The sequence below is a fragment of the Anas acuta genome, chromosome 2, assembly GCF_963932015.1.
Source record: "Anas acuta chromosome 2, bAnaAcu1.1, whole genome shotgun sequence".
Lineage (NCBI taxonomy): Eukaryota > Metazoa > Chordata > Aves > Anseriformes > Anatidae > Anas > Anas acuta.
In genome coordinates this window covers 30252535-30277612 of record NC_088980.1, presented here as the reverse complement: position 1 = coordinate 30277612, position 25078 = coordinate 30252535, and the positions used below count along the sequence as shown (strand labels likewise).

The 25078-nt window shown below is 36.3% G+C and overlaps 1 protein-coding gene across 19 annotated transcripts in view; it reads left to right on the top strand.

Annotated features, from left to right (window-relative positions):
• Positions 1-25078, top strand: part of DGKB (diacylglycerol kinase beta) — a 375368-nt gene that overhangs the window by 26494 nt on the left and 323796 nt on the right. For all 19 annotated transcript variants that reach the window (XM_068674063.1, XM_068674061.1, XM_068674059.1 and 16 more), the window contains one exon: positions 24186-24438. In XM_068674063.1, the coding sequence (XP_068530164.1) occupies positions 24369-24438 (70 nt within the window). In that variant the 5' untranslated portion in view covers positions 24186-24368. The remainder of the gene's footprint in view (positions 1-24185; positions 24439-25078) is intronic.

Below are 25078 nucleotides of genomic sequence, written 5' to 3'. Positions count from 1 at the left end.
ATACTGGAGAAGGGAAGACTCTAGTTCATAGCTGAAGATGAGAGGAAAGACTGTTGTCATTGCTTCTTCAGATTTAACACAAATTTCACTGAATATTTCTTTTTAGGGTAACCTAATGGAATTGAAGGGAAAAGAAAGAAAAAAAGAAAGAAAGAAAAAAAAGTTCATGTTGATACACCCATCATGTATTAATACCCTTAAATACCTCCAAATGGATGTAAACAACACAAAGTGAAGACACTTTGCTAAAATTTTTGTGGAGAAGAACCATGTGCAATAGATAGATTTTCCTGGAGAGTTGATGGTGTAGATTCCACGTTTTGTGTCATTTCAGTGGGATTCAGTAAATGACTACATAGACAATTAAAACTTAAACGATCTTTTTCTTTTGTTTTCTATCCAGTTATTACTGGATTCCTATCCAGTTGTTTTTGAAAGTTATACATGTTGTAAAACCTGTTGTTTATATGCCCCAGTGTTTACGGGAAACAGATACTGTATATATGGCAAGGAGACAACTGTGTTACAGAGTGAGGTAAGCTGTAGATTTTTTATTATTATTTTTAGAGATTCTTCTATCACTGTTAACTGATTTTGTCTGGACTCTTTATCTTTGGGGAATCATGTTCTGCACATTGTCCTTAAACTTTATGGCTTATTCATATCCATATCAAGTCAAGGCAGTATAACCAGGTCAGGTGAATGGGATCATTTTTCATCTTTCTTCTTCTTAGAAGCAAAAGGATAGCTTTACTGGATCAGACTAGCTGTCTGTCCTTACTATGCTGTCTTCTAACAGCGATTATCAAGGAAATATAAGAATAGGCTAAGGACCTACAGTGTTCCTCCAGTCTCCAGCGTTCTATATACATTCATTACTTCACGGATCTCTGCTGTATCCCATTGCTTCTTTTTGAAGCTGGAAGATTTCTATTATAGTCTTTCATCCCTTATCAGCAAGTTGCTCTGTCTTTTTGTCCTTCTCTTTCTCCAGTTCTACTGTAATAAATTCAAAACTCTGTTACTGAAAATGCAAGTGTACTAGGGATCTATAGAATGGAATAAATTGTTTTATACTTTGGTCCTTTCTGAACACTTTTTTGAATGCTGATGAGCACAAACTCGATGTTTCTGATTATACTTAAAAAATTTAATTTCTGAGATATAACTCATCAGTGGTGAGCTCATTGCTCATCACATTAAGTGTACAGCCAGGATTGCACCCCTCCTCCTGCCTCCTCCCCCTCCCCCCCATTACTTTATCTATGCCAAAGCATATGAGGCATTTCCAGCAGAACGTGAAAGCTAGCTAGTATTAGCAAGTAGCAGAAGGGAGAGTTAGGCTATTAGGGGATTTAGTGTCTCTGTTATACTTAAATCCTGTTTCAACTCTCTAAATCTTTTCCTGTGTCTAGCCTTAAACACCTAGTAGTAAGTTGTGTGTTTTGAAGTGATGTATAGGATTGTCATTTATTTTACTTCAATGTGATGGCTATATGATGTTTATTGATATGAATAGAATAGAAGCAAGTACAAGAACGTTTTGATCATCCATTGGAAATAAACACTTTTTTTGTGAGTAAAATACATAGTTAATATAAATTATTAAAAATATAAACTTTGTAAGTAATGAAGAGCATCTCTTGTGTAAACTTATTTATTTAAAGAATTATTAGAATTAAAAATGTTGTAAATACTCTTTTGAAATGATTAGATTTTTTCCTTTTTCTATCTTTGCTAGCCTTCTGATCATAACCTAATTAAAAAAAAAAAAAAGATAAAGTAATTAACCTTTTGCTGTATAATACATAAATAGCTTAACTTTGTCAACTTAGAACACAGATGTATATATCTAAGTAAGCATATATTTTTCCGTATCTTTCTGACCTCATGTTGAATATGCCAGCAAACATTCATAGTATGTTCTGGTCATGGATAAATCAGAAGCCCTCAGAATGTATCTATTCCAATTTAATTATTTACAAGCTTAGTTTTAAGGGAAACAGTTAGTTTTAGAGAAACAGTTCAAGTGACTAACCCTAACTGGGATCACGTCAGTTCTGGATGAAGTGCAAACCTTGACAGAAGTGTTATTTTTATCTAGATCAACAGAAGTGGATATGTAAGTAAATGGTACTTACTCTGTGTGTGTTTGTCCACACGTATAATAACTAAATAACTGTCTGTATATTGTAATATTAAAAAAAAATAAAAAAATCACCATATTCACCCTCTTTTAATTGACTAATATAGCATTGGAACATGGAACTGGAATGGATCACATGGACCATTGTGTCTAGTCATTTACAGCCTTAGGAAACCGTGCCATAGATGCTTTATTTAGATGGAGTTCACTGACCATCAATTTTGTACACCCTTACCACAAGCCACAGAATTTCTCCCTGCAGTCTAAAAGAAAACAAAACAAACAAAAAAAAAAGTTGATTTATAAGAGAAGTCCAAGACATTAGAACACTAATGTGACAAGAAGAAAGAGTGTAAAAATACTGAGGTAATTTTTGTTTAGAATAAAACGATTCTTTGGTTAGGTTTGTATGCCTTTTGTGCTCATCTGTGAAGACACATAAGCAAAGCAGTTAATATCATAATTTAAGGTCTGCTGTTTTAAATTGAAATATTGGAGTAGATGGGAAGAATATTATGTTTTAATTTGTAAATGTGACTATTCATACTGGGAGTCTGTTTCCAAGAATTATACTGTGAAATTGGTGATCACACTTAGACGAAAAAATACATTTCCCATAAATTATTCTGCATGAACTACCCATCATTATTATTTATAAGCACTATTATTTACAAACATTATTTGTAAAGTATATAGCCTTGTAGCCTTGTGTTACATCATTTCTTTAATGCTTTTAGTAGGATTTACAGTTCTGTGATATGCTATATTAATTGAAGTGAAACATTGTCCAGTACTTCATAGGCAGTCTGAGCTAATGAGATGTACTGTACACCTAACAGGCTAGTATGAGTCTAAGAATTTACATTACAAAGGAATCCAGGCAATTTTAACTCAGCAAGGTATGTATTTAATAATAATCGCTGAAGTGTTCTGGGCTGGTAAAATTAATGAATACCAAAACCTATCAGACAGTAGCATGTTATTCTATGAATCTGAACTTGAAAAGGTGAATATGATGAGGGAAGTGAATAGAAAATGAGGTAGGCTGATGCAGTCTGGCTGCAGTTACTTCTCTTTTAAAGTTTACTTTTTCTGAACATATTTAGGTAGATATTTAGGGCATATTTATGGCAATGTTTCCTATATCTCACAGTTCTGAAGGAATAATGATGTATAGTGTAAAATAGATGCATCATAACACTGACTATTCAGATGTGTCCTCCATCATTCTGGATATTTTCTTGGCAAAATTTATCACATTTATTTTCTGTGAGTTTTCCCCGAACTGTTTTTGCGTTATGGTTGCACTACAATCTAGATAATAGCAGATGCGCAGAAAGAACATGCAGGCACTTTCTAACCTGCTAATACTCTGAGGGATTTACTTCAGGATTTTGACCAAGATGAATTCATGCTTCTGAACTGTCAGTGACTTCCACTCTGTGTGTGGGACTGCTGCTGGCATATGCAGGAGTTTCCCTTGTGTGCAGAGTGGTTGTGATATGGAGTGCCCAAGACAGTCTTCAGTGAAGTGATTTGCAGTCAGTAACATGGGAGTTGATTTTGATGTATGTTTGAAATGCCCTGCTGAAGTTGTAACTTCATTCATTTTGGAGAACTGAAAAGGAAAGTTGTGTGAATCAGGTATCCAAATAGTTTTTTTATCTTCAGATCCCTAGGTGATTTTCCTTATAATAGGGTTGCACATTTAAAAGAAGAAGCATGTGCAGATGTGATGATAATGTAAGCTTTTTTGACTTTTAGTACCAAAAAAAAGATTGTTTTTTCTATCTGTTTGTATCTGGAGCTTGCTGTATTGGAGCACTGTTTACAACTCTACTTTCTATGGATATGTAAAATATATACATTAATTTTTAGAGAATAATACTTTTGTAATCAGTATTCAGATATGGTACTTTGTTCTAGATAACTGTTATTCCTCTACTTTGTTGTATGTTATTCATCAACTGGGGATTATACAATAGCTTATTTTTCTGTTGCATTACTGCCATGGTGGTAAGATGCTTGGTAATGCAACAACATATTAATAAAATCTAGGGAAATTTTTAGTAAAGATTATCCATTTCTTATGCAGCGTGGAAGTGTATATTCAGTGATGCATAGAAATAAGTCTTGAAAAATAAAAATATTAATGGATGTAACCCTCTTCCTACCCTATTATCTTAGCGTCCTTGAAACATGTTGCAGAAGTTAAACTCACCTTGGTTTTTACAGAATTCTGGAACAAAATTCTCTTGCATTTTCTAAACCTTACAACCAAAAACATGGCTATGAAAAATTCCAGTCATGTCTTTCTTATAGCCCTTGTCTTACAACCTCTTAACTGCTGCAGCAGCCCTTTTGTTTGTTTGTTTTAAATCTCTGCTGATGCCTCCTCACTTTCAATGTCCTTGGGCTGTTCCTGCTGAGTCTCTTCTACTGGGTGTTGATAATGCAATCCAGGGATCAAGAGCCCAAAATTTGGAACTCCTGGGGTTGATCTCTATCTCTGATAGGAGTTAATACAGTCAGTGGTAACTGCAGTGGGAGCAACAGTAACTGGATGATTAGAAATCCTATCTTCTTCCTTCCTTACTGAAGGTGTAGGGATCTGGTGTGTATGGCAAATTTAAAAAAAAAAAAAAAAAAAAAAAAAGTAAAATCTCTACTTTCCTAATTGAATATTTAATGGTATCAAAGAGAGGGTAGTGGCATCCCCTTCACCATCATAGGCACAGTCACATTTGATTTGCTTGTATATTTCACACCCTTTTGAGTGCATTTCTGTTTCCAAGTATTTACATTTCTACTTGGAATGATTACAGCAGATAGTGGTATGCAAAAAGTCAATCTCTACTCGTGTTTACCAAGTATTAGTGTTAAAATCTCAGCATTGTTTAACAGTAAGCAATTTCTAGGCAAAGATGTTTCTTTACTTTTTAGATGAAGATGTACTGTATTATTCTGTAGAAATTACAGTCTGTGAGGATTGCTTCTTCAGAGAGACAGAGTGCTACTGCTAAAGACAGTTTGTGAGAGCAGACAACAGATTGACTGCCAGAGCAAAAGTTGGTAGGAATAAACCACACACAATCAAATAAAATCTGTCACTGTTTTTTTTTGTTGTTGTTGTTGTTTGTTCTGTTGTTTTTTTGTTGTTGTTTTTTGTTTTTTTGTTCCCTTCTCCTCCCCCCTTCTCCTTCTCATGTGAGAGATGCTTAGAATTATTTTCCTGGTAGGTAGAAGAACAGAGGGAGTTAGTTCTGTGCGTTTAAGACATCATGGAAATGCTGTAAATTTTTTTGAGAAGCTGTTGACCTGAATAGAAATCCTGTGACCACATCCTGTAAACAGAGCATTTGCTGCTTGGTCCTCTTGTGCTGCAGAGGCAAAAACAGGAGGAGAAGGACCAAGATTCAAGGTGGGCATGTTCCTCCCCAAGGCTGACAGAAGCCTTGGCTCTCAGTCTGCAAGTGAGCCAATGTGCTGTGGTTATGGAAAGGGTAGAACAAGGAGTTTTTTTGTTTGAGGGACAAGGAGGAACAAACAAAATGCTGTGGTGAGTGCTTGAGAAGTGTAAGAGATACATCTTCATGTTGGTGTTGGAATTGCTGTGAATTTATATCAGACTTTTTTATGGTATCTTGCATGTTATTGTTTTACTATTTATATTTCAGTTTGAACCTATTCTGACAGAGATGTCACCTGTATGGCTAAAGTATTTCTAAATATGAAAAAGACCGACCTCAGTGATACAAAACAAAGTAAAAAGTGTGTTGCAAAACCTATTAAATCTACGTATGATGCCTAGAGGGTGGATCTATAAAATTGAAGCAACTTACAGAACTGGTGAATTTGAAAATTAAAGTTTTGTGATAATGCTCTTAGTGTCTACTTCTGCCTGTCTCTATGACTGTGTAAAAGGATATGGTTCCTTTGAACTAGACTGTAGGACAAATAATACTATTGTTCTAAGACCATTGGTAATGCTATGAAAACACTGGAATTCCTAAACAATAACTGTTTAATGAAGCTAAGGGAAGCTTTTCTCAAAGTTATGTCAAACATGAGATAATTTGAAGTTGTACTGATACAGAAGGCTATTATTCTTTTGAAAGAAGTCATTTGACTTCACTGTGGACTTCTGTGGATGTTCCTCTGTTTATACTGTAAAATAATAGTTCTGGTGGAGTGTGAATAAGGATAGCATGCCTCTTAATAGAAAATATTTGTTTAGGTCTTAAATCAGAATTTTATGATTACTTTGGTATTTCACAGAAAGTCGTGGTGATTTCATGGCGTTAAAGTTTAGAGCTGTGTTTTCTGTTGGAGAAGTATTTTTAACAGAGAGCGAGCAGTAACAAGACATGAAAATATTTCCTTTCTTTTGTGATGTTCTGTAGAGCTGATGAAGTGCATCACAGGTAACCCGTTGAGGTCCTTCCTGGGGCTGTGGTACCAGCACTGTTTGCCATGTATCTATCCCATGAAAGGACTGAGATGGCACTGGTCAAACATGAGGGTAATGTTAGACTGTCAGAACCCAGTTTTTTTGGTCTATGCTCCCATGCCTCTTTGTTTGCTAATATTGGTAATGCTGTTGGCTGCTCTTCTGCTGCCAAAAATGTGTGGGTAGCTGTGGTATGATGGTCACTGATGAAGACATGAGGGGAAGGAAAGGGAACTAGCACGACTTATCTTCTGGAACAGCTTGGACTCCCCTTGTGGCCATGGGCATCCTTGTCTGCCTCTGCGGCCATGGTTCCATGTGTACCTGTCAGTCTATCTACCGTGTTCATTTCAGTGAAGAAAAAAAGAATAAAGGGATACCTTACTGGTAAGGCTACAGCTTGCTACGTGTTGCAAAATCTTTTTACTCAAGGGTATTAAAGCTAGGTAAAAAGTACTCTGGGACATGTTGTTCCATTTATTATTTTTTTTTAAGACTGTTCTCCATAAAGTCCCTGGAGAGTTCTTCTTAAAACAGATGGCACAATGTGGGCCATTGTAATGCAATTTTCATTGTAAAATGTTATGTCCCAGGGCAAATTTACCAAAAATGGAGCAATCATGATGTCCCATAAAATAGAAGACATGTGTTTTTGCAAATTTTGATGTATCTAAAAAAATGCGTAACTCCCCCCACTTTGCCAAATAAGCAAGGCTTGCTATTTTAAGACAAGTATTTTGGGGCTTTTAGAATATCTGGAGACTGTTGTTATTGCATTAACTGCTTTGAGTACTCAGGAAAACTTTGTACATCCGTAACTGTAAACATCAATAAAGAGAGTGTTATCTGGATTTATGATTAGCAAGATGATGTTAGATCTCCCTTGAAATTTCTGGCAGGAGAATATGTATTTTGTGTTAGCCTTCAAAGCTTCAGTAAATAATATGATTATGTATAAACTTTAAGGCCATAAGACAATTGAATATTGTACAGATATCACAATGGAGATACTTACACTGATTATTTGTGAACCAGAAAGATGACTTAAGTATCTTGTATGTTAGTCGTCTGTATCAAATTTGTTTTGGTAGTTAATGAAGCAACAGTACTGTAAGAGATCTGCTGCCATTATTGGTGACACCTGTCGTTTAAAACACTAGAGAAATTTCATGAATAAATAAAATAAGTGAAAGATATGGAAAACAATATGAATGGTTATTTTCATCAGGATAATCTGAAAAATAAGCGTTGATCTATATATATAAATGTATCTATACAGAAACATATAGGTTCAGGATTCTGAACTTCATCATAGGTAGGTTTCTAGAATATTGGCAATGTAGTAATGTTCTGTATAATTATTCAGAAGAAAAGTGAAAATAGGGAACACAATTTTCTCATATTATTAATAACAGGATACTTTTGCAATGGATTTCATAGGTATATTAATTCTATGTTTTTCTTTCTTTTGGGATGCCAAAAGAAATAACTTATTTTAGTCATGCCAGTTTAAGGCATGTAAGCTAAATCTAGTTTGGTGCCTGGGAACCTTGAAGAGTGGAAGCTACTAATAAACATCAGAGATCTCTAATAATATCTTGCTTAATAATTTGTTTTGCATATCTGAGAGGCCAAAATCTGTGTGAGTCTAAGTGCAGAAAATTCTCATGTGTTTCTGCAAACACAGTGTTTAGCATCTTGCAGTTTGTATTTCAGGTAGCTGTAGCATTATTATTATTATTATTTTATCGTATTTTTCCTTTACTCTGCTTAAGGTATATGCCAGAGAGGAAAGACAGAAAACAATTAAGACCTAGGAGTAGGTTATGTGTATTGGATTTGTACCATAAGGCAGATGGCTCAGATTCTCTGTCTTCCTTTTATTTAGGGTGTTTTTACTGGGACAGATAGGTTGGTACATTAGGAGCTTGTCTGGTCTTTTGATTGTAGGCTCAGGGTGTGGGCACCTCTTCCCAGCATCATTTTGGATAGAACTTGGGCTTCAGTTTGGCTCAGCTCTGTGGAAGAGGACTGGAGCTTCTGGAATAGGGTGGGACATTTTCCAACCAAGTCTGCAGCATGGATGACTGGAAAACCAGGACCCTGGGGCAAGCCACAGCACACATGCTCAAGTAATTTAGAAACAGCCACAGATTTCCAGAATGATGACATTAGGGGCTATGTGTAGCTAAATCTGTAAGTGATAACGTTTTCTCAGCAATACTGTGAACTATTTCTTGTTTTAATTAGTGGAGTATTAACTAAAGGTAGCTGTACGTGACACAGACAGACAGAATTTTAATTAAATTTTTGTGGTTTGGGTAGTTAAATTTAAATGATTACTTTTCTAATATATCTTTATTCCAAGATATCATATACCTTTTTTAGGCATTTAGATTTAAACTTACCAGTTCAAACACAGAAAGACAGACAAAAATAAAGCTGTTAAGAAATAGAACTTTTATTGACATACATAAATTAACACTGTTCATGTGTTTAAATATATCCAATTACAGATCTCAGTTCAGTTCCTGACTTTTCCACATGCCTCCCATGTGATAGTGAGCAAATTATTTGAGAACAAATGTTTCAGTGTGTCTAGTGAATTTAAAATGCAATAATTAATGCCAGCTGAGATCTAGCCAGTTATAAAATTCAGCACTAGATGTATATTCATTTTTAGGAATTTCAATTCTGTTCTTTCTGTAAAATAGTATATATGTCTTTCTGTTATTTTCTACTCTGTATACTTAAAAAGTAAGCAGGACTGTCATATTTTAATATAGTATTGCCACTGATACAGTCAATCCTAGTAAAAGTTTGTGCTTTTATAATACAAACACATAATAATGATAATAGAATTAGTAGTTCCTTAGCATTTGATGTGGCTGGGGTGCATCAAGCACAGCATTGCTACCCAGTCAAGGGAAGGGATTGTCCCACTCTGTGCTGGTGCAACTTCTCCGTGAGGTACTGTGTGCAGTTTTGGGTGCCACAGTATAAGAAAGATATAAAACTGTTAAAAAGCATCCAAAGGAGGGAAACAAAGATGGCAAAGATAGTAAAGGATCTAGAGTGGAAGTCTGATCTAAAAGAGTGGCTGAGGTCCCTTGGTTTCTTCAGACTGGAGAAGAAGATATTGAGGGGAGGCCTCATGGTGGCCTGCAGCTTCCTCACGACGGGAGTGGAGGGGCAAGTGTTGAGCTCTGTTCTCAGGAACAGCTTGAAGCTTTGATAGGGGAGGTTCAGACTGGGTTTCAGGAAAAGAACCACAGGGAGGGTGGTTGAACACTGGAACTGGATCCCCAGGGAAGCGGTCAGAGCACTGAGCCTGCCAGAGCTCAAGAAGTGTTTGGACAATACTTTCAGATACATGGTCTGATTTTTTTATTTATTTATCGTCTGGTTCTTTGGGGACTCAGGAATTGGACTTAATGATCCTGCTGCGTCCCATTCAACTCAGATATTCTCATCTCTTTCCTTGGTCAAGTCAACATGTAAAGATCAAGCAGAAAAGCAAAGTGTACTGCAGTGTTGGACACTGCAGGGTAGGCACTTGGGTCAGGAAAGCAGTACAGTGCCCTGTGTAGTCCCCCTTGCACAGTTCAGCTCAGGTCACAGGTTTCTGTCTGCATAGTCTAAGCAGTTAAGTCATAGTACTAAGCAATAGTATCTGTCATTTTGAATCATAGTTTTGCATGGATGTACGTGACTGTTATAGATGACTGTTCTTTGTGGTTTATTTTATTTTATTTTTTTCTTGTAGCTAGTAGTTATTCTTCGTTCTTGAGTAAAAGAACACTTGGTGTGCCTAAATAATAAGGATACCCATCTTTTGGTTTATTGCATATATCAGAAACAAAGAAATTAATTCATTATAAAAGCTAGTCGGTTACAGCAAAAACACTTTTGTGAATATTCACTGAAACTTATAAGCAGGTTCATTTTAAGTGCATTTTATCCTTTTGAGTATGGAGGTTTATCATAGAATCATAGAATATCCTGAGTTGGAAGGGACCCATAAGGATCATCAAGTCCAACTCCTGGCACCGCACAGGTCTGCCAACAAGTTTAGACCATGTGACTAATTGCTCAGTCCAATCGCTTCTTAAATTCAGACAGGCTTGGTGCAGTGACTACGTCCCTGGGGAGCCTGTGTGTAACCACCCTCTCGGTGAAGAACCTCTTCCTGATGTCCAGCCTAAACTTCCCCTGCCTCAGCTTAACACCATTCCCGTGGGTCCTATCACTGGTGTTTACAGAGAATAGGTCACCTGCCCCTCCACTCCCCCTCGCGAGGAAGTTGTAGACTGCGATGAGGTCTCCCCCCAGCCTTCTCTCCTCCAGGCTGAACAGGCCCAGTGCCCTCAGCCACTCCTCATACGTCTTCCCCTCTAGGCCCTTCACCATCTTCGTCGCCCTCCTCTGGACACTCTCCAACAATTTAATGTCTTTTTTGTACTGTGGTGCCCAGAACTGCACACAGTACTCGAGGTGAGGCCACACCAGCACAGAGTAGAGTGGCACAATCACCTCCCTTGACCGACTAGCGATGCCGTGCTTGATGCACCCCAGGATACAGTTGGCCCTCCTTGCTGCCTGGGCACACTGCTGGCTCATATTCAACTTGCTGTCAACTACATCCCCCAAAGCCCTCTCTGCAGGGCTGCTCTACAGTGTCTTGTCCCCCAGTCTGTATGTATTGCCAGGGTTGCCCCGTCCCAGATGCAGGACCCAGCACTTGCCTTTGTTAAACTTCATGTGGTTGGTGATCGCCCAGCTCTCCAATCTGTCCAGGTCTCTCTGCAAGGCCTCTCCACCTTCATCCGAGTCCACAAGTCCTCCAAGTTTGGTGTCGTCAGCAAATTTGCTCAGAACACCTTCTAGTCCTACATCCAAATCATTTATAAAAACATTGAAGAGGACTGGCCCTAAAATGGAGTCTTGAGGGACTCCAAGAGTGACCATCTGCCAGCCAGATGTGGCCCCATTTACCACAACCCTTTGAGCCCTGCCTGTCAGCCAATTGCTCACCCATCATATGATGTTTTTGTTAAGTTGTACATTGGACATTTTGTCCAGTAGGATCCTATGGGAAACTGTGTCAAAAGCCTTGCTGAAGTCCAAAAAGATCACGTCAGCTGGTTTCCCTGGTTTGACTAGATGGGTGATCTTATCATAAAAGGAAATCAAATTTGTTAGGCAGGACCTATCCCTCATGAAGCCATGTTGTCTGGGACCAATGACTGCATTATCTCCCAGGTGTGCAGGGGTTATGAGGATTATTTTTTTTTGTTGTGAATGTTCTGAGAAGATAAACTTCTGTGTCATCAATAAGTATAACTTTAGCATTTAAAATGCAGTCTTTTGTAGAAAGAGTTCACCATGGAACAGATTTCAATAACAAATTGGAGTATTTTTCTCTCTTTTTTTTTTTTTCCAGTTCTGTAAGTTGCACCAAAATAGGATGACCTCAGTAAACTGTGACTTACAGATCATATAGCTCTGGTATTTTATTTTGGTGATTAAAAAGGGTTTAAGTGGAACAAACATTTTTAGGCTTCTACTGTATGTGTTCATACAACTCAGTTGTGTGTTTTAATATAGAACAAGTAAAAGCAATGTCTCATAAATAACAAACCATTTAATGAAGTTAAACGCTACTTTTTCCATTAACATAATGGTTCTTAAAACTCACAATCTGTACTTGATGAAAGAGTTTTACACAGGGGTAGATCATGGGAAAAGTGCTATACATGGAAATCCTGTACTTATCGATAAGGGTAGAACACTCAAAGGACTTTTGAAAATCTCTTAATTTGAAACTCTTATGGATCAGTTCAGGATGTAACAATATGGGGAAAAAAAATCATAACCCTTAAAATATCTGCTTGTCTCTCTCTCTCTTTTTTTTTTTTTTTTTTTTTTTTTTATTGGGGACTTCTCATAGGTAGATGGAGTAAACGTACTTCAGTGGTTGCTGACTTGATATCATCTGATCTATACAATCCTATCTTAATAGGATAAAAATTTTGACAAATGATGAAAGAAAAAATGTCTTAAAAACACCTTGTTATTTATGATTAGGGGCAGGATTGTTATTCATAGTTTTCTCTCTGTTAATAGAAAACTAAACAGAGCATTGGTTTTTCAATTGCAGGATAATGTGGAAATTTTATAAGACCAATGTTTTAACATTTAAAATTTACTTGTATAAATACTGTAGGCCAACTGAAGTCATACTGACTGAAACAAAGGTATCTCAAACTGTTTGGTTTTTTTTTTACCATTTATGTGAATTTAACTGAAAAAGTTAAATTGTAGGATTGTAAACTTTGCAAAAGGAAACAATTCAAAAGGATTAGAGTCTCTGTGAAGAAAAATTTTTGAAGTAGTCTTTTAACTGCAAAAGTTGTTATAGCTCTTCCTGTAGAGTGAGCTTACTTCTGTGTAAAAATTGCTCTTGAAAGGGTATTTTCTACTGATCTAAAACGCAATAATTAGAAACTTTAATCATACTAATACATATGTAAAAATAAATAGCATCTTTCCTGCCTCAAATGTATGATATCACCTTGCAGGGTAATTTTCCCTTAATAGTATGAAGACTTTTTGTCAGTTAAGAATGTCCAACATTTGTAAAAGCATTTGTTAGAAATTATCAGTACCTAAATTTATTTAATTTCCATTAAGTGAAATATGAGGTTGCCATGTTGTGGCTAATTCAGCAATGTCTTAGTGACTTTTTAAAAAATAATATGATAATAATTATATATATTGTTGAGTAAGGGCTGTCTGTCACACTGACTTGTAATGCATCAAGTGCAATGTGTACATCCCAGTGCTTCATTTGAGAAACAACGTAAAACAGACTGTGGGTTCAAAGCAGAAAGACTTTTCTAGGTTGTCCTAGTGAAATAGATGCAGGTTTACAGTCACTTGTAATTAATGTTGCTGCTATAAAAGATAAGAATATACATTCATGGAGGCAGTATGTAAGTAATTGCTATTATGAGGAGAGTGGTAGCACTTTCCTCTGATAGTTCTGTTTTGTGTGGGAAACTCTGTTCTGTGTGGGAGTGTAGTCCAGAAGAGTAAATTATATGCTTATTCCACTTACTTACAGAAGAACGAACGTAGTGTTACCAAGGTGCCATCCATTCCATTATACTTGTTTTTTTTTCATTTGTGACTGAAGAATTCCTTAATAATTTAAGCACAGAAACCAAAATGATTTTTTTTTCTCTGTTTGTATATTTGTTCTGATGTTCTTATATAAATAATCCTATTTGATATCTAGTTATTCATTAGTTACTATATTCTAATAGGTAAGCCTTTCTAACGAAAAGCTTAAAAATGTTGTCAGAATGGACTAAGTTCCTCCCCCTTCTCCCTCATTTGTTGTTATTATTTCAAATGTGAAACAGAAGGAAGTGTATCAAGCTTGTGTATCTTTTGCTTTTTAAAGTTACAGGGGAAAAGAATTTCACATAAGCTAAAACAGAGGAGAAAAAGCTCATAGGTAGAACTGTGAAGAAAAACATCCTGGAAAAAAGACAACAGAAATGCAGAGCCTTTTTCCAGAGAATAAATATTTAAAAAATACAAGAATAATATATGCTAGCTCAGACAAGAAACATTCTAACATTCTCAAGGGGAAGAGGATCAGTTCTCCCCCCCCCCTCCCCCAAGATGGGAAAAATACAAGGAAATTCAAATTAACAAAAGTAAGATTTTTATATTGAACACCATGGGAAAAGAACACAAATTTAGGTCTCATGAAAGTGCAATTATATACCATCATTAATTAAAAGTACAGTTAAGTACTCATTAATTAGTTATTTATTTTCAGATGTTTAGAAGACTCAATGGGACTGTTGCGCTTTGTTAACTTCATCCACGCCCTTGGTGGCACTGCGGATATGCCCTCAGGTCAAGAGCTAGGAACGCGCAAGTGACAATGTTCACAGAGCCTTCCCAAACCTGAAATTTAATGTCTCCTTGGAGTTGAATTTGAACGTCAGAAACTGAAGGGGTGAACAGGGAATAGTAGTTTGAGATGCTACTGCCATCACAGTTTCCTTTGGCTGTGGATACACATTCCTGTAGGCAAGGGCCCATCCCACTTTCGAAATCCATTTTGGTAGTATTGCTATAAAAGAGTTCAGTGACAGTAAGCTAATTGAATAAATATGAAATCCTTTGTAGTTGTCTAGAAGGCTCCACAATATCCCAGTGGACAATGACATAGCGTCGGCTATTCATATCCCTGGACTGCAATAACTTCTGCATGTAGCTCTCCCTGGGGATGGTGAAGGGGGATGGGGAATAACACATACACACAAACACACACACACACACAAAAAAAAAGCTAGTGAAAAACAATGTGTCATGCCTTTCTGCTACAAAATCCATTAACCTGCCTGCTAACCTGTTCTGTATTCTTTGCACAAATTTCCTGTTGAAGATTAAATCAGGTTCATATACTCACATATTATTTAAAAGTCATTGAAGTACCCTGTTCCCAGCCTATTTTAAAAGTGCATAAAACTTTGGAATGAGGACAGCAGTTAACAAATCTTTTCCTTGAGCGCAGTGGAACAGTTGTGTCACAAGACTAAAGTACATCTCTTCAAAGGCTTATTTCTGACATGAAGTAGGAATTTCTGCCCCAGGAAATGAAGGATCATCAGAAATCTTTCCTAGTTATAACTTCTCAGCTCTTTGCCTTCTTCTAGTGTAACCACCCCTAGAGCACCTAAATATGAAGAGATTAATTATACCAAACAATTATACACAAAATAACTGTAGCTGATTGCCAACAGAAATTAATTGTTATGCTGAATTTACAGTTCATCCCATGAGAAGGAATGGAAAGAAAAGAGGAACAACATATGACAGATATTAACCAAAGAGCTGAACACTCTGGTAATGTGGGATCAGCTACTTGTGCCACTTGTGAGCAGATTAATGCAGGATTCCCACCAAAGGGTGCAATTCTGAAACTGGTTGTCATAGAAAAGGTGGCAAAAGCACAGACTGGAAAGAAGCAGTTGCCGCTAAGATGTTTACTCTAAGATGTTTATTTGAAACTTTGGAGGAGTTTTTGGTGGAGAAACTAAATAGTAGTGTGTGACGTGGAAAGAGTTGTGATTAATTCTCTTGACTGAGTGATTTATCCAGTGGAGCCAAATGTGCTCTATGACTGAGAACTTCCTACATATTATAGTTACACCTGTCAAATCCTGGGCTTTTATTGTCCTAGATTACTTTGCTCCATTTATTAAAGAATATGCCTTAGAGATTTAAGTCATATGCCTTAGTGATTTAGCTCTTTTAAGAGTCATTAGAATTTCATGCAAAAATAACATATTTTAAAAATTGCTTTATAAACAATTACCTATAAATGCAGAATGTAATATATTTTTTTCTAAAATTGTGATGGACAACACTTTAACATTGGTAACAGCTCGATGACTCCCATTTAAAGAAGATTTTTTAATTACATGCTGTTTCCCTCATGAGTGTAAAATGAATTCCAGTCTGAAAAGAAAACTTTTTTTTCTTTAAAAAAAATAAAGTTTTATTCATTATGTAATTTAATTATATATATAAGAAAGGCTTTAGACCTAAGCGAAGTACCTACAGTACATCAGCCCATAAACATTCTGGCATTTTATTGTCCTAGTTTTACGCTTTGATTTAATTTACTTCAATATTACTTTTAGTGAAGAAAATATTGAGAACGCCAGGTGTAGTTCTTTTGATGTTGTAGATGCTTAGTGTAGCAACTTGAAAACAGCAAGCCTAGAATAAGTTGGAAATATTTGAGATCCATCTGAAATTGCTTGTAAAGCAGTCCTGGTACACAAAGTTAAGGTATGCAAAGACCAAAGTGAAAAAATGTATATATGTCTATATTTAAAATGTAAATAAATATATAAGGTGATACCATTGTCTTGCATCCTGATCAATTTATACTGGTTATTGTTGCTAGTATTTCTTCTCACTGTCACAGAAAATAGTGTTAGTGAAATGTTTTATTGGGTATTCAAGTATTCTGCTTATCATATCACAATGTTTTTTGTTTTTTTTTTTTTTCTTCTGATACTGCATGTATTCCCAGTGTTTGCTGATATATTCCATATAAATAATTTGAAGAAGAGAATTCAAATAATTGCTTCTCTAGGGAATACAGCCCACATATATATATTAAAATTTATATGGATAGTTTTGCATATCCTGAACTACTACACCTGGGGATAAAGTAGTCAGGAAAACATGCATAGTTTGAATTTTGTTCAAGTCACTCCTTTAAAGGGAGATATTTTCCGTCTGGCAAAAAAAATTTCACTAATTTCAGTATATTTATATTTATTTAGAGTTGGTATTTCTGAATTATAATTTATATCAGTAAGTGTCCTTTCCCAAACTGAGAAAGAATGTCTATTACTAAAATGGCTTTACATACACTAAATACTATGGAAAAATGAGAGGGTATTATATAAAACATACAGGTTCAATTTATATAGGAAAATATAGTTGTGTTTTTCAATGGGATCCCTTTTTTTTTTTTTTTTTCATTCATGTAATAAATGGCTCAGTCTTCAAAATAGGACTATAATCAAAGTTTACAATTTATTAAAGGAATAGAGGTAAGCAAACAGCGCTGGGTGCACCGGGAATCTCTGCTCCACCAAAACGCACACCAGTTACATCAAGCAGCTGATTTTTATGCTCCTAGGCTAATACATATTCATTACTACTTCTAAAAAACCCAGGGTTATTATAATTAGTTTCAGGAATCTAAACCCTCCTACTGGAGCATGCGTATCAGTCTTCGGTGGTCCCTTTGGGGGTCTCTGGTGCTGAAGACTCATAGTCTTCCTCCCTCTTGTCCTTCTCCTTTGTCCAGCTTGGCTGTATGTCAGAGACTTGTGCAGTGTCCCCTGCAAGCTTTGTCTTTTAGTTCTTCTTCAGCTCTCCCCGTCTCCTTAATCTCCTGGCCAGATATCAGAGACTTGCATAGTGTCCCATGCAGTAGTCATAATAGTTAGCAGTTATTCTGAAATCCCCCAGATATCATAGACTTCATGGAAAAGCCTACAAATACATTTCCCTTCAAGCTCTCTATTGACACAAATTGCTAAAACATTCCTTTGCATGATACAAGAACTATATACATTAACCACTCTGTTTTTCTTAGACTTGTGGTTATACAAGGGTACATAAGACAGAAGGTCACATTCATCATACCATGCGGCCCTAGCATTGTTCCATACAGACATGAATCAGATGAATGTATTTCACAATTCATACAGTTGATCCAGCAGCAGTTAGAAACAATCATAGTGTTTCTGTATTTGAGAATAATGAAATCAGGATGATGATTAGTAAATGTTTTTGATTGGATTTTTTTCCTTCCAAAACTCTTCAGGATAAACTTTCAACCACCTGAATTTGGAGTATTTTTGTTGTTAAAGACTTCGTTTTCTACAAAGAGTAAAATTAATTGCAATAATATTTTCACAAATTGGCTATCCATAAATAATGCCAGCATTTTCAAGGAATGAGAGATACTAGGTTTTTGGTTTGGTTTGGTTTTCTTGTTGTGTTTAATAGTTTCTCTGACAATTGCAGCCTTAGTACGGAGTATATTGTGGTGTTCAATAGTGAGTGTGGCCATTCAGTGCCCAAGAAATACTATGTACTTAGATCCCAACAGCTTAATTAATAAAGCAGAAATAGTGCATCATAATCTTGGTTAAACATTTATATGATATTAATATATATGATCACGAGAGTATATCATAAAATATCATGTATTTTATACATGAAGGTGGAATTTGTCTCTGAAAGTGTTCATTGAAAGAGTACTTTTCCATTGTTTGCTAGGGCTACAAATGACACTGAATGTTCGGAGGAAAGATGATTTGGTCCTGTCTGTACAAAGAATATGCCTGCTTTCTCTACCTATTTCAGGGATTGATGCAGAATAGTTTCATAACATGTTACCTGACATGTGCAAATTTTCCTTTGCAAAGTCCATGTCACCCACAGGACCCAGTTAACCATGGTGAAGGTATAGGACCCAACTGAAGGAAATGCCAAGTACATTCTGTATAGAAGGTCCTTGAAAAGCATAATTGCTTCAACCTCCATAGCAATTAAGGTACAAAACATTCTGTGTTGTTTATTCCTGTTGTTCAGGCAAAAATCACTAATCAGTCATGTTGTGGAGAACTATAGTTTCCCTGGAAGGAAAGTTCATGCTCTCCCTCCTCCTCCTCTCCACCCTCTGCTCCCTTCTTTCCTACTAAAAACATAAACAGATTGAAACAAGGTTTTCATGATAGGCTAAATGAATTAGTCATTTAACAGTTCTGTTTCCCACATGGTGGGAGGGATGTTCTGAATCAGTAATTTAAAGGAAAGTGTGGGGGAAAGAAAAAGACTTGAAGTTCTGACTCTCATATACAATAGAGGATGCTTTTTTAAAATCACCATTTTCTCACTTGCACCCCTTCTTGGCATCAACCTTATCCTGTCCCCACTTTATGGAGTAATTGGAAATTACTGATAAAGTTACATGTGAAATGTGCATCTGTACAGGATTCTCAGGAAGTCAAAAATAGCTGGATAATTCCAAAGGCCAGTTTCTTGATTGTTTCAGGTTTCTCTGTTACAATTAATATAGAAAAGCTCCTTAAGGTATGTGTTAAGAAGAGGTTTGTGCTTTCAGTCACAGTAGTGAGGATGGACCCCAGAAGAAGCATTCCTCCCTTTCAGGAGGGAGTTGAGTTGGTTGAGAAGCTGGACATATTTGTAATCGTAGAATCATCGAGGTTGGAAAAGACATTCATAAAGTCCAGACATCAATATGACCTATCGAGTCCTGCCTCTAAAGCAGGACATGTCCCTTAGTGCCACATCCATGTGTCTCACCTCCAGGGATGGGGACTCCACCAATTCCCTCTACAGCCCATTCAAATGCTTGGCTACCCTCTCAATGAAGAAATTTTTCCTAATGTCCAATCAAAACCTCACCTGGCTCAACTTGAAGCCATTTCCTGACGTCCTATCACTTGTAACCTGAGATAAGAGACTTACACCCTCCTTTCAGGTAGTTATACAGAGGGATGAGGTCTCTCCTCAACCTCTTTTCTCCAGGCTAAGCTGCAGTTCCCTCAGTCACTCCTCATTAGTCTTGTTTTCCAGTCCCTTTACTAGCTCTGTTGCTCTTCTCTGCACACGCTCAAGCAATTCAATATCCTAGTACTGAGAGGCCCAAAACTGAACATGGTATTTCAGGTGTAGTTTCACCAGTGCCATGTACTAGGGAACAATCACTTCCCTTGTCCTGCTAGCCACACTATTTCTGATGGAGGCCAGGATGCCGTTGGCCTTCTGGGCCATATGGGCATGTTCCTGGCTCATGTTCAGCCAGCTGTCAAGCAGCACCCTCCAGGTCCTTTTCTTCCAAGCAACTTTCCAGCCACTCTTACATAAGCCTATACCACTGTGTTGGGTTGGTACAACCTAATTGCAGGACCCAGCACTTAGCCTTGTTGAACGTCATGCCTCTTTGCACAGACCACAGTCATCCTCTGGATATGGTGTCTGAAGCTGAACCCAGTATTGTTGATTTGTTTCTTTAGAACTGAGAGTAATAGTTTTTCCGTACTTTCTAGAAACTCCATTTCCTTGCAGTAAGGACTTTATGAGCTGTGATGAGATGATGTGAGTGCTGAGTCTAACAGATAGTGTATATGCTCTTATCTATTATCTTTTCCTTCATTTTATATTCCTGTCTCTTCTCTGTTCTTCAGGGTGGTTTCTTCAGAGCAGCAGAGAATTTCAAGGGCATGGTGGATTCCTGGAAATCTGAGTTTGTTAGCATTATTGTCTGAATGCTGAGTAATTGGATTTGTAGAGTTTCTAACAAAGTTTTGTTTCCTAATTTGGTTACGTGAAGTGGTGGGAATCTTGACAGAAAAACTCTACAAAACCTAAAATCCATAAAGAAAAACAAGTTTTTAAAAGGGAGACTGGAATTGAAAAAAAATATATGTATATAATAAAAAATCTTAGTCACAGTAGACAGTTTTTTTTTTATATATATATTTCTTTATGTGATAAAATGAATAATTCATTAATACAGCCTGATTTCTCTTAATTGTGAGGTCTGCTTTGTGTCAGGTTGATAGGGCTGTGAATTGTACCTAAGCAGATAGTAATGAAATGTGTGCACAAATCCATGTTTCCTGGAATAGGTTAAACTCTTTGAGGATCAGTAGAAGAGATACCTACCTGTCATTCTGTATGTTTTAACTGTATACTATAGTGTGTTCTTTGAAGTAATTTATGTTTTTCTTTTTTATTTCCTTTTTCTTTCTGTTATGTACTACCCCTGTAACTACTTTCTTCTTTATACACTTGTGTATAGTTTTCTCACTGCATGACTATCCTCAAGCACTGAGAGAGAGAAAGCACTAAAATAATGTGCAAAAGTAGGCATTTAAATTAAACTATGCTGAAAAAGATGCTGTAAACCAATCTTGTACAGAAATTAAGAATTTTTTGTAAGATATAGGAGATCTCAATCTTTACAAATGAGACCTATCATATAATGTAAATATGCATCAATGACTCTTAGCCTTGGCATCTATGTAATGTACATGATTGCTTACAGCTATATTGTTGTCTATATATAGAATGTGGAAAAAGACACTATAAAAGGTTTAAGTACCAAAAAAAAAAAAAAAGTCAGAATCAGGGAACTACCTCTCCTTATTTAGGACTCCCCTACTGCAGAACCTAATTGAAAACTGAAAAGGGAAGCCTGTATGAAATTTCTTTTCCTGAGATTTTCTCCATTATGTTTCTGCATATTCCTGCATCATAGGCACTGAGGTGATGTACAGAACCTGGCAGCAGCCCAAAGACCAGTTAGTCATCCTCAGTGACTGTCTACCTCCCCATTACCTTTCCAGGATTAAGCTTGGCAAATTAGTTACACTGGATCCCCCACATCTTCTCTTTTTAAGGTAGGGTTTGTATTTAGGGAGCTTTCCAGAATTACAATGTAGCCTTAAATTCTTATTGTCTTCCATGAAAACTTGGTTGGCTTTGTGTTTACACACTCCATTTTCTTTCCTGTGGACTGCCATATCCATACCAAATTTTCCATTGCTCTCCCATCTCATTCAGGTCTTGGCTTTTCTTGCAGTGCTGTTCACAGGGTGAGCCTGGATGTCAGGTAAAGGAGAAAGGATATCCTGTTTCAGAGTTGATGATTTTGATCTGAAGTTGGAGAAGGGGAAGTCAATGACAAAGTGTTCATTTTCACTGTCCATGTACTGTGGATGTAGCAATCCCTATAGACAGAGTTCAGTTTAAGATATTGCATGTGAATAGACTGATCAGTTTAGAGCCCACAGCAGGTATTATCTTGCCAACCATAGCAATTCTAATGGTTGGCTTCCTATCACAAATACTTATATTCAATAATTGAGATGATCTCTAACTGTACAGCATTCAACAGTGTTAGCTTTTACAGGTAATGAAGCTAATGTAGTTCCTAATTCAAAAAAATAATACTGTATGAAATCACGGTATAAAATTTTGAGTCTATTAAATCAACTATGCAAATATAAAACCATTTTCAGTAAAACCTAATTAGTTGTCACGAATATGAAAAAATATTTGAAGAAATAAAACTGTCTTCAATACAATCTAATCAACTTTTAGAAATGAAACGTCTCTAATTTGATTAAAATGTCTCTATTGACCATCATTATTTTCTGTTGTTTTAAATAAGAGGACTGACGCTCTCCAGACAGAATGATAGCTTTTTGATTGAATGTCACTTTCAGCTTTTGTAGTTAGTCCCCTTTTTCTGGCACTAACAGTGATTCACTGATGTTTAAAGGCTGATGAGCCTTGTTCCTGGCCAACATTATCCATATTAATATTGCTTTTTCTATCTCAGTCGCCATGCTCTTATTAGCTTTTGCTATTTGTTCAGTCAGCTCCTAAATCTTACCCTTTCTAACTTATCCTTATGTTTTATTCTAACTTGAGGAAGTGTAGGAATGTCTTCTGGTTCCAATTTTAAAATACATGGCAGTTGTTGCACACCTATTACTGTATTTGGATGATGCGACTTTCTATTAGTACACATATACATTCACCAAGAAGGGCATAAACAATGAAAGTATACTTAGGGACAAAGGTGTCTTCCTGAATTTCTTTGTCCAGGAGTAGTGATACTCATCTATATGAGACAAGGAGACAAATATATGTAATAAATAAATGTTGTCTATAATTGGGTTAATGATTTGTGTTTATATATATGTGTGTGTGTGTGTAGATAATATTATATGTAGATTATATTATAATAAATTGTATATATATATATATATATATTTATTCTTCTGTTCCTAGCCACTCTGCTTTTTATTTTTATTTATTCCCCATCTCTTCAAACTGAGACAACATGCCTTTTCTTCTCCTCTCCCACCTGCCAACATCTTCCTTCTTAAACTCTTTCTTTTATTACGTCAGTCTCTTCAGGACTGATTTTTTCCTTTACTCTGTTTATAATCTGACCCTTGTAAATAACACTATTGCTAGGCATATAAAGAGATTCCACTTACAGTCTAAAATTAGTTTTCTAGTCTAAACTTGTCATCTAGGCAACCTCTGCAATCAATAGAGAAAGATAAATACTGCAAGAAGGTAATTCATCACATCTTAAGATTATGTTGAAACTGGAGGGATTAATTGCTGTCTGGGCTGCCTGTCTCTTTCTGCTGATTAAAGAGAGAGCCCTAGATGACAACCTTAGATGAGATACCTGACTTCCAGATGGATAAAATTAGATGAAAGGTATCCTACCTGTTGTGCAAGGAGCGGTGTTGGGAATGTATTTTGTTCGTAAGGTCTGCTTACAGAGGTAAAAACAATGTAGAACTTGAATGAGATGGTACCCACAGTTTGATATTTTTGTCTGAACCAATTTGCAACAATGCAAATTATATTTGATTTTTTAATAGTGTCTTCAGCAATGTTGTGACATATTCTTAAAATCAACCCCCTACTATTTTGCTAGAACAGTTAATATTTAAATAGCTCTTGTGAATATCTCACAAAATTGCTAAATACAATTAATTTCATTTTCACTTGGGGAGACTGAAGCTTTGGAACATTTTTGACAAGGCCACACTATGCAACAACATAATTGGATACAAACCTTGTTATCTGAGTCTCATTTAAAATTATAGGGGAATAATTTTACTGATAAATAGTATCTGCAGTGGATATTACTGAAAAAACATCCCCACACAAATTATCCAGATACAATTTGATCATAAGCAATGGATAAGGTAATAATTCATGATCAATGCTGCACATAAACAATTGGAAATATGAAAATAAAATTTATTATAAAACTAGTTATAGACATTATAAAACTAATTATATACAAATTTTGAGCAAAACTAGGTATGACAAAATACTTATCAGCTACAGCTATTCTAATAGTAGAACTAGTATTTAGACTTCTAATGTTTGACCTTATTTTAACAGTGCTGTATCTCACCGCTGAACCAACGAATTGGGAACAGCTCATAGCATCAGAAACTTTAGACTAATGCCACCTATCAAGTCTTCAAGCACTCTGAACTGAAACTACACATCTTTATGGAGTTTCTATCAACTTGGTCAAAAGGAATGCTTTTCTGATATTTAACGAGGACCATTTCTGCCATTATGACGAGCCAGGAGAAGTGGGTTAACCTTAGTCCTGGAGAATTCTCTCAGCTTCAGAAATACGCAGAATGTAAGTACTTTCTAAAATATGTCATTTTGCCTCTACTTAAAAATTAAGGATATTTGTAACTGTAGAACAGAATATTAAACTGGAGTCATTAGATAGTTAACATGTTACAGTATTATTGTATTATTAATATTATTCACTGTTAAATAAGCGGTTAAATTATCATTCATGTCTAAGGCTTTTTTTTCATCCAGAAAATCTCTTCTTCAGGGGAAAAGAAAAAGCAAACAAAGAAAACCAGTCAGTGACACAGTAACTTTTTTCTTCTTTACTGAACAGTTATTATTCAGTGCGATACCACTTAGCCTGATTATGACTGTGTTTTTGGAGAGTGTATTTCTACAACTTTGTCTTCTTAAATTCATGGTAACAATTTGTAGGCAACTAGAGTGAGGTTTAAGAGGAAAGCTTTTTCACTCTTGGAGGAAAGGTGATCCTCCCCCTCTACTCTGCCCTGGTCAGGCCTCACCTGGAGTACTGTGTCCAGTTCTGGGCTCCCTGGTACAAAAGAGACAGGGATCTCCTGGAAAGACTCCAGCGGAGGGCCACAAAGACGATACGGGGCCTGGAGCATCTTCCCTATGAAGAAAGGCTGAGAGACCTGGGTCTGTTCAGCCTGGAGAAGAGAAGACTGAGAGGGGAT